The following is a 14,175-nucleotide window of genomic DNA, read 5'->3' on the forward strand; positions in this document are numbered from 1 at the left end:
TTTTGATTAATGCTCAGGTGTCCAATTACTTTTGGTAGGATAGTCTATATTCAAAGGGACTGTCTACAGGTGAATCATTACATGGTTCTTAATGAAATGAATGGGTTATCCATATGTGAACTGATATGTTTGGCCCACCAGTGACCCCTTTTTTGTAACCACTCTCTACTTTAGGGTATCAATTCAGCTAATGTGTCTGGGTAAACATTAAAGGGGCAATGGTGCTCACCTAGTGCCAATAATCAGCGGGACTCTCGGGGACTGGACCCCCTCAGTCCAACAATACTGGCCTATTGATAATAGGCCATTGATGCTTTCATCTAGGAGAAACCTTTACATTTTGCTCCATTTGGTGGTTCAGGCACAGAATTATGGTACATAGAAACATTTTTCTTATGATTGTTTCCCATTGACAACACATTTAATGGTGGTCCAAAAGCGGAGAACCCCTACAAACACGGGAATGTTCTTATCGACATGAAAATAACTGGAAGACTTGGTGCAGCTTTCTTGTGGTCTGCTTCCCACCATTATCCTGGAAGAATCCTTTCTCAGGATCATTAAGGGTCTGACAGCTACAGCTCGGTCATTAAACCCTATTATAGGAACTTCCCCTTTAAGGTCTTGATTGTAAAGGAGATCCTTGATTGGAGAACGATCAAGAACCCTTAATTGGAGAACCTAGTGATGCCTCTCTCTCTCATTTCGTCATGAATAATTCCATTGACCATAAGAAGTATAAATATAAAACCAGTGATCCCCAGCCTTAAGCAAGGTAGCGGCAACCAGTCGTCTCTGAAGCAGTATTCACGAGGAGACAGCCTACTTATTCACCCACGGCCATTAACATCAGCTTGGCATTTTATGACTAATAATAATGAGATACTGGCTCCTCATAAATTGATAGGCTGCAAGCTCGTGAAAATTGATTCAGATTAACGACCACCTCCACTCCTGGTAGATAACGCACGCAAATCCTGGCATTATCTCGCGTAGAGCTGAATGTTCCAGACACATCTGACTGTTTATAGCCGTATAACTTGAGTCTTAATGTCTGTTCTGAAATACTGGACTCCCAAAGTATCTGCGCTGAAGGACTCTTAAAGGATATAATGGGAACGAGCACAAAGTTGCTTGTGTGAAGGACAACATTACCGTAAGCCAACACCAACACTCGCTTTCTTCTGCCGTCAAGACAAAAAGTAATATATTCTTTGCATAGTCCGTAGTTTTGTTGGAAATTTGTGTCTAAGGCATAATTGCCGACTTTTGAGAAAAGGACATTACTAAGATTCTGAGAAGCGACATATTAAACAAGCAAAAAAAGGTAATCACAGACCCAGCTTACTGATTTAGGGCTCCCAACCTACCACATTTGAATCACAAGTAGTGCAAATACCCCCCCTTCATTACCACTAAAATGCGATGACCTCCAGCCCATACCTCCTAGTAATCTCAAACCTGTGGCATCTGTTACAAAACGAGAACTATCTGTGTCAGGGCTCAAATCCAGAACCTCTTGTGTTCCAGCCGGCAGCTCTCTCTGCTAGGCTATCCAGGTCTTGGACAGTCCCTTGTTGAAACTCAGCCTTGTTGTACGTTTCCTGTCTCCCTGTTCTGGCTCCGTCCTGCTACGAATTAGGACTTCCTCTATAAGCCTAGCTCTGCCACTCCTTCAGTGCGTGAGTATCGTGTTTCATCACCTCGATCAAGCTCCTCTTCAAGCATATAGATACCTGCTGCTGCTGACCTTTGGCTTCCATTGACTACGCTTCCATATCATCCATTTGTACTGCCTACTGTAATAATACTGCAGTAAAGTTGGAATTTCTATCGGATTTGTGCACACCATCCTGTGGGAAGACCTAAAAATGTGGACAAGTTTCCTGTAGGTGGCTTCCCAGAGTCCTTCAAGACAACGCTCCTGCTCATCGGGCAGCCCTTATTCGGGGTTTTCTTGACGACAACAAGCATGAAGTGGTTGAAAGTGGTTCCTCCGGTTGCCCACTCACCTGACCTAGCACCAAGCGATTTTTGCTTTGTCCAACGATGAAGGACACTCTCCATGATCGAACATTTTCCAGGGGTGCTGCTTTTGCATTATCGATTTTTCAGTGGTCAAAAAAGACCCTTTTAAAAAAAAAAAGTATTCCCAGTAGCCATGCAATCATGGCACCAACGTAGTGAAAAATGTGCATGTCAAGAGGGAGGTTATGTTATAAGAAGTGACAATACTTACAGCTTTCTGGGCTAAATTGTATTTTAATTTAAAAAATTAGGAGACCTTAGAACGTAAGTGTACCTCGGACGTCGGGGCACAACTAGTGCTATGGCATTGACCAATAAGGACAACTCTCTTTGCTTTAGAAGCTCCATTAATAATAAACTGTCAAAAAAGCTGCCACAATGTAAGCATTCTCTCTGATTCTCCCTCATTGTTATCCTTAGTCCTCCAGAAGATCTCCACTGACACCACTGGGAGTTCGTAAGTGCGGATAGATATAGGTTGCACAGGACCAGCACCTATAGAGCATTTATGGAGTATTCTGTAAATATGCCAAAAATGTTTAGGATGGAAATTCCTCCTTTTAATGGACTATGACAGCACCCTTATATAGTGATTACTAATAAAATGAGCATTTGAGTGGACTTTTCATTAGGCCAAAGCTTCACGGGCCTATGAGCCATTCTTAATGTCTCTGTAATAAGTAAAAAGTCACGAAGAATGACGATTACTAAAGCATTGAGTCCACAGGTGACCACCATAATGAGATCAATGATCCCAACGCTTCTGTGATACTTGAATTAAGGCAATTATGTTTTCAGCCTTTGGCAAAGTCACTTCTTAAATTCAATCAAAGTTGAGTGCTTGAAATAACACAAGTACCACCAACTACCCCAATAGTTAAAGGGGTAGTCCGAGTTGTAAGATCTCAGGACAACCCCTTCCTAATGTAGTAAAATAACAATTAGCTATATACTCACCACTCTCTGATTCTACTCTGTCCTCTGCTCTGGTCTCTGTTGACAACTGTAGTTCCGCCCATTTAATGGGACGCCACAGGGGCGGCAGCCAATAACAGAACTCAGTGATCAATTATCGATCTTTGTTATTGGCTCAAGTCCCTTTGGACGTCCCGTAAACTGAGCAGGACCAAACACCGGCGCGGGACATAGTGGGAACAGGGAGAGGAGAGTGTATCGCTATTTGTTATTTAACTACATGGGGAAGGGGTTGTCCCGAGATCTTACAACTTGACAACCCCCCCCCCCCTGGTGTCTATGGGGTTAATGATAGACGCCTCCATAAGAGTTATAGAGCGTAGCACACTGCAAGTTAATCCTCTCCACCCTCACTCCAACCCAGATGCAACCACGCACACTCCATATGCCATAATTCACTGCAATACACTCTGACGCGGGGACCATGAACAGATTTTACCCAAAATTCATAATTGAAACCTATATTTTGAACATGTTCTTTGAAAAGCAAATTAAACCAATATCATCCACAGAACACAGCTTCACTTAACAGAACCATTAAGCAATGTAATGAATCCATTCCGTACATCGTGTTGAGCTGATGGGTAAGACTCCAGAATGCAAAAGTGGAAGGTAAGTTAGGGACGGGTAGAATTATATTATGGCCTTGGTTTCTGGACCTATGGGCAAGAGTGATGGGATGTATTGTATTCTGCGAGCCACTCCTGAAAATAATCAGAGGGTTTGAGACAAGAGGGCTGCATACCACCGTGAGCTCTGGATTCATGAGAAGAAAGCGCCCACACGACTGGCAGAGGGCTCTTCTATACAAATATGATATTTCTAATAATGCAATGAGCTACATGAGACAGAAAGTAGATATGGAACTAATTACATTTATAATGTTCCCCATCACTGCAAGCTAGAATTGATGATAGACTCAAAGCAAACAGGTTAACAAAATGGGGAAATCACAAGTGCTTAGAGAGTCCATGAAGTCCTCATGGCTGTAGGCTAAAGTTACAAACTTAGTGATGTTCAATGCACCAACTTGGTTTAAAAGAGTAAACTAGTTGTTAATATTTGAACTCCTTATAAAAAAGGTTTTCTGGGCAAATACTATTAAAGACTTATCCTCAGGATAGGTGACCATTAGTTGATCGCTGGGGATCTGCTGCTCAGAATCCCCAGTGATCCGCTAATCACCTGGCCTGCTGTCAGTATAGCTTGACCGGCCATTGTCATTGGGGTCAGAGCAAGAAGTCTCTCAGGCATTTTAACTCTCACTGAAAGCCCCTTCTGAGACTTCCTGTAGTAACCTCAATTAGGAGTTGGAATTCTAAATTAATCCCAACCGGAGTGAAACAGCCTCTGAGACTTCCTGCTCCGACCCCAATGATGATGTCCGCCCCAACTACACTGACAGCAAGCCAGGCGATCAGCTGATCAGCCAACGATCCACCATTGATGACCTGGCCTGAAAATCGGTCATCAATAGTTTAAAAAATTCCTTTTCTTCCCCCAAGAGCTGCTCACCATGGCTGCGTAATTAACAACAAAACAAACAGTGCCACACCTGTTCACAGGTTGTGTGTAGTATTGCAGCTCAACACTGAAAGTGGGGATGCACTGCAATACCAGATATAACCCTTGGACAGATGTGGATTTGTTTCTGGAAGCGGCCATGTTTTTCTTTTTTTTAAAATAATTATATTAATAATATTGTGCGGAGCTCTGACTACTATGAAGGCTTATTAAAGGGCTTATCCAGGGGCAAAGCATTTTCTTCACAACTGATCACAAGGCTGCAAAAATATAAATAAAAGAAGCCATACTCGCCTCACCGGATCCCCACCTCTCTTTACTTCCCTGCTGGTTTTCATTTCTGGCACTACAGCGATGATGTCCAAACACAGGAACACACGGTAACTGCAACAAATCACAAGCCAAGGGAGTCGGTGATTGGCTGCAGCAGTCACATGCCCCTTGGTGACATAAATGGTGGCTTTCTGCAGACAAAAATGAAGACCGGCAGGGAACAAGGCACCAGCAGAACGAGAGCGGCAGGCGATCCTGTGAGAGGAGTATGGCGCCCCCCCTTACCCTCTTCGTGAGCAGGTCTTCAAAAAATGTCAACCCCAGCATAACCTTCACAGTAGTCAAAGCTGTGCACAACATACACAAAACCAAACATGGCTGCTTTTCCAGAAAAAAAAACAAACATCTGTCTACAGGTTGTATTGGGTATTGCAGCTCATTGACACTGGTGTGAACAGAGTTGAGCTGCAATACCACACACAACCTGTGAACAAGTGTGGAGCTGTTTTTTTTTTTGATCAGGGGAGATCTGCGTGCTGAAACCCCTACTGATCGCCGAAATGAAGGATCAGCAGGATCATTCAGCTTTGATATGGACCTTTCTACTCTTCTAAGCAACTGAAGATGGAAGTAAAGACTTCTATGCATCGGTCTTCAGCTGCCGAGCCAACAAGGCACAATCACAGCCGAAGGGCACAGAACTAGGTTGAGCACTTCTGCCCCCTCATGTCAACGAACAGTGGAGGTTCTCAGCATCCGGACCCCAGTGATCAAAACTTTTGTTTGCATGTTGCAATGCCAGGCCAAGGGTTTCTTAAAAAGTAGTTACTCCTAGTTAAAATCCAACGTCTAGGACATTAAAATGTCCTTCATTATGAAACGTGCGTAAAACCCCCTCGTAGAGATTTTCACATTTCAACAGATCTGCCGTCACCTGTGTTGAACGAATAGCGCAATCTTCAATCTCGAAATCCCTGTCAAGGTGGAAAGGTTTTGCAGTTGTAAGCAATCTAGGGCAAGCGCTCTACTCCCAAGAAGCCAGCGTGGTATGCATAGCTGCATGAATGCAAATGAACGAGCGTGATATATTCTTTGCACGAGAAGGAACAGACCACTTCTGAAGACCTACCCACGCGTTTTACTGTCCCCATCCATCCAATGCTAAGATTAGCCTAATGACGGGCATATTTAATTCAACAGTACTCCGTTAAGATGGAATGCGTTAAGGATAGCGATACAAAATAGGAATTATTTATGGTCTCCAAAAAAAGAAAACAAAAGTCCTCTACTGCCTTCGAAGCGTCGGCGGCTGAACCGTGCAACATAACGTAGAAGCTCCTGCACGTACGGGGGGGCAACGACAAGGTCAAAGCAAACGGGGTAACATCACAGTCTGTGGTTCTGACTGCTGGATTCAGCATCTCAATGCCAGACACTCTCTCGTAAAGGCCTGAGGTATCTGGTCAAAACCAAAAATTCATCTTAGCAATCATTGGACAAAAACTGCATATATATTACCTATCCGCTCGAGTTCTAATATTTCTAAATGAAGTTGTAGGACCCGTCCAAAAAAAATTAATATTCATGTTTAATAACATGTGAGAAACGGTGAGAGTACAAGAGTTGATGAAATGAGGACCTCGAAGAGGCGGCTGTATCCAGCAACATCACCACAGACTGAACCGGTCAGCGATACTGAGGCTGGAAGATGCAAGTGGATAGTGGAGGAGATGCTCTAATGGTATGGAGAAAAGGGATCAGAAGTAAAATTAAGGGGTTAAAAAAAAAAAAAGGCGAATAGGGGAGCAAAACAAAGGAACGCAAAATAAAGAGAAATTAAAATGCATCCCAGAGAATATAAACACAAGTTTAGCCCCCCACGCTGTCCGGGAAAAACGGTTGGAGGGCAGCTGTGGAAAGCGCTCAGTCTCAGCCCTTGAATGTCCGAAATCCAAAAGTCCTCCGTGGAGATCGGAAACTTCTCTCCGGCCCTATAAATTAAGGTAAAGTTCCAGCAGGGACACACACCCGCAGGGAGGGCAAGTCTATTTATGCTCCCTGCTCCTCACAGGATACGGGAGACAGAAGGCTCAGTCTGGCCACGTGGCAAAGGAGAGTAGGGTGGCAACACACACAATGTCGGGGAGGTAAAGATAGAAACCTCCTCTCTCACCCCCTCCCTACACCAGTGTCTCTCATGCGATGAGGAAGAGGAGAGAGCGGCTCCAGATCGACAGTGGATTATCTGTACAAGAGCTTTGTACTTTACGATTGCTTCAGGCGCTTGCGAGGAGGACCCAGGAAGGGGCACTGCGCCGAAGCCAAGGAACGGTATGCTTCTGCCACCAGGTGTGGATGGGAGACCACCATTGACTTCCATCCCGACGTCTCCATGACATCGGATGCGTGGCTGTGGGAGAAGAGAAGGAGAAATCCGTGAGATCGATGGCCTATGATAGAGCGGAAGGTAATGCAGATCCATTCAAAATGGGAGAAATTTTCGTATTGCGGATGTGGCAATCATTTGGCGCATTGTGATAACTCAACTACAATGTTGAAAAATCGAGTTATCATGATGTGTCAAATGTTAAGTAAATGTTTGCCAAGTCTGCAGGTAATTACACCCGTGGACAACTACTTCATACTGAAAAAGGGAAAAATATAAATCACTTACTAGTTGATAAAGTCCACCGCCTGAGTCTTCAGCTGGTCTGCACTATGGAGGTCGGCCAAAATCAGAATCTCAGCGGCGTTCTCCACGGACAGGTTGCTGCAGAGAGCTTCCTCGCACATCACCTTCAGACGTTCCAGAGCGTACTGTGGCGAAAAGTCAGAATTGCCTTAGAACCTTGCAGTATGGCAAGCAGTATCCACCTCTAAGAATAGAGGTCAGATCCAAAATCTGTGCCCACTAATCTCCCAATAGGCTTTTAGAGCAGTCGGAGCTCTGCTTGTCTGATACACAGCTCCAAATCTCCTGTATAGATATTCCGTTAAAGCGTACCTAACTTTTCAGAATAAGCCGCCATGTGTTAGTGTACATGAGAAATAACACTATTTCTGGCTATTATATAACTTGTATCCTGCATTTATCACCATTTTTCCCTTTGCAGGCTGCATCTCCAATTCACAGTTTTCCCTGAGCTGGTGGGTGTAGACTAGCTGCTATGAGGTCTCCCATACAGTGCACACATAGGAAGGATATATATTCTCTCCATCTCTCTGTAGCACACCCTCATATGTAACAGCAACATGGAGGACATTATACAACAGTACTGAGCAGTGTAGATGTGAATGCAGCATTAGAGTAAGATAAAACACTTATTAGGTACAGCTGTGTCTCTATGAGTGTCTTTCTGTATCCCTTCAGCAAATCTCTGCTCCTCACTCACATAGACTTCTATGGACAGCATGAGAAAGCAGCAAGCAAAGACCCCCTCCCCCACTTCCTGTAATCTGTACTGGCGCCTCTTCTGCTAGAGATAGATTTTACATGACAGCTGGCAGCGGACAGCAAATTGTAAGGAAGAGAGACCCCTAGTGGCCAGAAGTTTAGGAGGCTTTTTTCTGCACAAAAACATTGTTTTAAGTAAATAAAGTAACTTGCACTTTTGCTAGATATCACATAAGTACAATTTTGTTGAAAAGTTAATTTAAAAAGGAATCAGTCATCACATTGAAGCAGATGAAACCAATGGCAGCTAAAGAACAAAAAACTAGAGAGCATTTTTTGGTCACAGTGACTAATGGCCTCAAACCTTGTAAAAAAACTGAGCATCATAATGCCTGCACTGTATGTTAATCCAGCCTGAAGAGTCCAGGGGGCGGGCTTGGACCGTCGCAGCTGCGCTTCCATCTTGGCCACTCTCTATAATGTTGTCTCCTAGGTCATCCATGCATCCTTCCAAATCTCGAGAATGCGCCGTGCGACCACAGACTGATGCATGTGCTGAGGAGCCAGCTGGTCCTTCCCATAGTAGGGCCACACTATCTGTCTATATGCTTACAGGAGACTCGGAGTGAACCATGTAGTCAATGTCATCCATGTGACTCCGAGAGAATGACAGGGATCTGGCACGCACTACAGGCAGCAGAGATTGTCCGGGCCGCCCACTGGAGCTTTCAGGTTGGATTAACACACAATAAGGGAATTACTGAAATTCAGTTTTACAAGTTATGAGGTGCAGCAAAAAAATAAATAAATAAATAAATAAATCGATCACAAAGGTTTTGTTCTCCAGCTGCCATTGGTTTAACAAGTTCCAAACTGCTGATAGGTTCCCTTTAAAATAACAAAATTCGGAATTCCCGTGACCACCACTAGGGGGAGCGTAGATGCTTACTTTATACAGCATTCTAATGGCATTCAAAGGGGCCATCAGAGTTAAAAGAAATGTTTTAACTATCTGCCCCATGCCCAAACATAATAAAACAGCTAATACTCACCTCTCCTGCCACAGCTATAGGTCTTCCCTGTGATGTACAGTTCACAGAACGAGCGCTGGGATTGGCTGCAGCAGCCTGTGACGTCCCGTATACAGGCTACCGCAGCAGGTAAACCGTACGTCACAGGGGAGATCTGGAGCTGATGACAGGGACCTGTGGGATAAGTATAACTGTGTAACAGTCTGCAGTAAGTGCCCCCTAGTGGTGGTTGCAGGCAGCCGGAATTTGAACTTGTAATTATAAAGCCTATAAGAATCAGAGCTCCCTTTTCCTGAAATCCCCTGCATGAAGTTATTAATCAGCGCCCAACTTTGGACTTCTCTACAAGTAAGAATGCTTCTACTCGCACAGATCTTGAATAGCAACGGACATTAGAAAAGTCTACATAAACCTGCACCCCCCTTTAAGTTCTGTCCCGCCTGCTGTAGTAGTAAAGGATAGCAGAAGCCGCCGCCTTCGTTCCTCTCCCCGCTGCTCCGCACGTTCTCAGCTGACGAGCAGAAGAAAAATGTTTGTCTCTTTCAATTTCCCCGCTGTCTCTTCGTATATAACTACTTTAGAGCGTTTACGCCGCGTCCCTGTGGCTTTCTAAAGACGGCTGGAAGTCTTCTCCTCAAAGAGGTGTAATTACTACAACTTTGTTGCATTATTGACACGGCCGCTAAACCCGTCGGCAGCGGAAATATCTCCCCCTTTACGATCCTTCCTCTTATTTATAAGGCTGTGGCATCAAAGCCGCTCGCTTTATTACCCTGTGCTCCCGGATCAATCAGCGACTCGCTAAGTGAGGTATAAATGCCGCTATCTGGTGGCGCGTTACTTCCGCCTGTCTGCTATGAAGCATCGATGTTAGATGCTGACATGGTGTGACAGTTGGCGGCTTTTGATAGTCGCTGACCACGTCTCTGCTATTACAATGAAAGGGGATGTATTAGCGCAAAACAAAGCCCTTCGGGAGCCGGCCCGACTCCAATGACACGCGGCAAACAAGCCGCAGCCAGACAGACCTTTACCTTGCAATGGCCAGAAAATAGAGCGGCCATTCAGATTAACACATACTTGGACGGGAAGAGGGGTGTGGTTTATGCCAATATGCTTTAAAAGGGGACGTTTCTGGCTGTTCGGTGGCGGAACAGGGGAGGGGCTTAAAATATTCAACTGTTGGTTACGCCCCTGCTTCTGGGACAAATGTGGTCCCTAGGACCAGAGGGTCTGCTTAATGACTGCTCTCTTCCAATACCAGCGCCACGCCTCATCCAGGGTTGTGTCCCCTATTGCAGGGTGGCGTTTAAAACATTCGACTGTTGGTTAAAGTGACCCTCCAGGACAAGATTTGGGGGGTGTATTACCCGCTCTTTCTGCATGCGTTGCTCTGGCAGTTTCTGGGCATCTCTTTGGTCTTCCAACATGTGAATCTGTGGCAGAAGGACTCAAACTGCAAGTGGCAGGTAATGTTACTCCGCTGATCTTAGGACAAAGTTCGTCCCTGGGGCCAGAGGGTCTCATTAACCCCTTAACACTCCAGGATGCACAGTTATGTCATTTGGGGCTTGTATGGATGGGAAGCCCATCAGCACTCACGCTGATCATGGTTGTTAACCCTTCAGATGCAACTGTCATTTCTGACTGGGGCATTTAAATGCCCCAATGGAATAGTGGGTGTCGTTTGGTTGTCATAGCAGCCGGGGGTCTTTTGGAAGCTTCCAGGGCTGCCACTGCAGATTGTCTATCAATCTGTGGTGTGGTTGGATAAAGGGTTGTCTGGTCTATTGCAGCTTAGCTTCATTGAAGTGAATGCAGCTGAGGTGCATTGCCACATGCAACCTGTAGATAGGTTTGGAGCCTTAAAAAAAAAAAAAAATGGAAAAAAAAAAAAAAACTGCCGGAATTTTTAAGTCCTGGCCATCCCCCTTAAAGGGTTATTCCCATCTGGTCTTTTCATGGCCAGGATGGGAAACCCCAGAAGCTCTGTTCCAACCTGTTGGAAAGGGCCAATTGCCTAGTGCAGTGCTCTTTCCGTAGCTCTCACCGATGTGAATGGGAGCTACGCTAGTTCCGCAGGGTCCATTCACTTCAATGAGTGCTACAGAAGTACCGCTGTGCTTGGCGCTCGGCTCTCTTCATAAACTCCGGCGATGTGGCCAGTAGCCACGGCATTGGTTTCCCATCTTGGCTACGAAAAGCCGAGATGGGAGTACCTCTTTAAGTAAGCGAATGGGCGTCCATGGACAGTCACAGCCTGAGCCATTGTTAGCGGCTGTCCACAGAGGGACGTTTGGAGACCACCCCCTGTGATGTCCATATAGTAGAATGTCACTTATTGACTGAGGTTGCCTTGATGGCCAAACATGGATGGCCGGGATAGGGGGTAATCTACTAAAAACTGTTGCAAAAGAATAGTGGAGCAGTCTTACTCGTAACGTTGGGCAACAGCGCCATTTTTCCCCTAGTTTTTATACTTCTTTCCCAATGCATTATGGGTAAGGAAGTAGAGAGCCCGCTGTAATCAGCTCGGCTCCTTCATCTTCTCTTTCAGAGACTCCATAAACGAGAGGTCTATGTAGCAAATCAAACAATAACGCAGTGTCAGATATCAGCGGCTATACCCCAGAGGCTGGCGGAGGAGCGGGCCCGGCTGTCTGTTATTCCTGACTGGCGAGATTGTGGAGGATTACGAGCAGGGAGAGGATGAAGAACGTTTCTTCTGCTGTACTTATAAAATGTTTACAAGGAGATGATTCACAAGATGAGAGAAAAAAAAACCTTGTACTTCAACTTGTGGCTGAAGCAGCGAAGATTTGTGATTATGGCTGGGATTGTCACGGGCCCCGAGGATTCATGTGTATCCTGGCCGGGAGTTAACCATTTGATTGGAACGATCAACCAGTAAAAACCAGTAAAGCAGAGACAATCCTGACGCTGATCCGACATGCGGTCCGATATTGTACACTATGGGGGGCGCTGCTTGTTAAAGGGACATACACTACAAGTAACGAATGGCATCACAGGACATATCCGGCAATGGCTGCCAAACCAGATCACCAGCAGGTGTACATAGGGGGCCTGGGATATCGATGCCTAAACCCTTGCATTGGCCATCAATGTTAGATGCGTGTTAGACTCCCAACACCCGATCTCATTGGCTGATCAAGCAACGCCTCTGATTCAACTGTTTACATGGATGCCTTGATTCCCTCCCCCAATGCATGGCGCCATCCTGGATGCCATATATAGCTCAAGCACTGCACCATCCTGGGGGTGATATGATCCTCCTTTCCCCATGCACAGCGCCATCCAGGACATGTCCCTCTTCTCTCATGCATGGCACTAGCAAGAAGAAGCCATGACTCTTCACCACGCATGGTGTCACCCAGAGTGACTCACATTAATCCATGTAAGACGCCAGCTAGGAGAAGCCATGGCAACTCCCACTACCCATGCACCATGTCACCAGTCAGGGGAGGGGGGGGGAAGCACATCCCCTTCCAGACATATTGTATCAGCTAGAGGGAAGCCACACACACTGCCCAAAAGCATGGCATTACGCAGAGGAAGTCACAACACGCCCAGATACCCATTCATAATGCCAGTCAGAAGGTGCCCCTTCCCCATACATGGTGTCAGACAAGCAGTACCACAACATTCTCCCCACCACCATGCATAGTACCATCTTTGGGATGGTGAGTTTCCATGCATGTAAGGAGCTCTTCCAAGTGTGTGCTCACCTCCCTCCCACAGAGCTGCCCCTCTACCCTTACACACAACACCATCCAGGAGCTGCACTGACTCCTCCCTCCCGTCCAATGCACAGCACCATCCTGGGGGTGCTCTCACTCCCCCCTCCAATGCACAGTACCAACCGGACGGTGCTCTCCCTCCCCCCCCTCCCTCCCTCCCTCTCCAATGTACAGCACCATCCAGAGACTGCTCTCACTCCTCCCCTGTCCAATGTACAGCACCATCCAGGGACTGCTCTCACTCCTCCCCTGTCCAATGTACAGCACCATCCAGGGACTGCTCTCACTCCTCTCCCGTCCGATGCACTGCACCATCCAGGGACTGCTCTCACTCCTCCCCCCCCCCCCCCCCCCGATGCACTGCACCATCCAGGGACTGCTCTCACTCCTCTCCCGTCCAATGCACTGCACCATCCAGGGACTGCTCTCACTCCCCCCCCCCCCCCCCCAATGCACTGCACCATCCAGGGACTGCTCTCACTCCTCTCCAGTCCAATGTACAGCACCATCCAGGGACTGCTCTCACTCCTCCCCCCTCCAATACACTGCACCATCCAGGGACTGCTCTCACTCCTCTCCCGTCCAATGTACAGCACCATCCAGGGACTGCTCTCACTCCTCCCCCCTCCAATACACTGCACCATCCAGGGACTGCTCTCACTCCTCCCCTCTCCAATGTACAGCACCATCCAGAGACTGCTCTCATTCCTCCCCTGTCCAATGTACAGCACCATCCAGGGACTGCTCTCATTCCTCCCCTGTCCAATGTACAGCACCATCCAGGGACTGCTCTCATTCCTCCCCTGTCCAATGTACAGCACCATCCAGGGACTGCTCTCACTCCTCCTCCTCCCCCCCCCCCCCCCGATGCACTGCACCATCCAGGGACTGCTCTCACTCCTCCCCCCCCCCCCCCAATGCACTGCACCATCCAGGGACTGCTCTCACTCCTCTCCAGTCCAATGTACAGCACCATCCAGGGACTGCTGTCACTCCTCCCCCCTCCAATACACTGCACCATCCAGGGACTGCTCTCACTCCTCTCCCGTCCAATGTACAGTACCATCCAGGGACTGCTCTCACTCCTCCCCCCTCCAATACACTGCACCATCCAGGGACTGCTCTCACTCCTCCCCCCTCCAATACACTGCACCATCCAGGGACTGCTCTCACTCCTCCCCTCTCCAATGTA

General features: G+C 46.8%; 1 protein-coding gene across 3 annotated transcripts in view; it reads right to left on the reverse strand.

Annotated features, from left to right (window-relative positions):
* Positions 1 to 3,448: 3,448 nt before the first annotated feature.
* Positions 3,449 to 14,175, reverse strand: part of SPOP (speckle type BTB/POZ protein) — a 43,017-nt gene continuing 32,290 nt past the window's right edge. For all 3 annotated transcript variants that reach the window (XM_066587581.1, XM_066587579.1, XM_066587582.1), the window contains exons 10-11: positions 7,475 to 7,617; positions 3,449 to 7,210 (exon numbers count right to left, since the gene is read on the reverse strand). In XM_066587581.1, coding sequence (XP_066443678.1) covers positions 7,066 to 7,210; positions 7,475 to 7,617 — 288 coding nt within the window. In that variant the 3' untranslated portion in view covers positions 3,449 to 7,065. The remainder of the gene's footprint in view (positions 7,211 to 7,474; positions 7,618 to 14,175) is intronic.

Source organism: Eleutherodactylus coqui, chromosome 13 (genome assembly GCF_035609145.1).
Source record: "Eleutherodactylus coqui strain aEleCoq1 chromosome 13, aEleCoq1.hap1, whole genome shotgun sequence".
NCBI classification, from domain to species: Eukaryota; Metazoa; Chordata; class Amphibia; order Anura; family Eleutherodactylidae; genus Eleutherodactylus; species Eleutherodactylus coqui.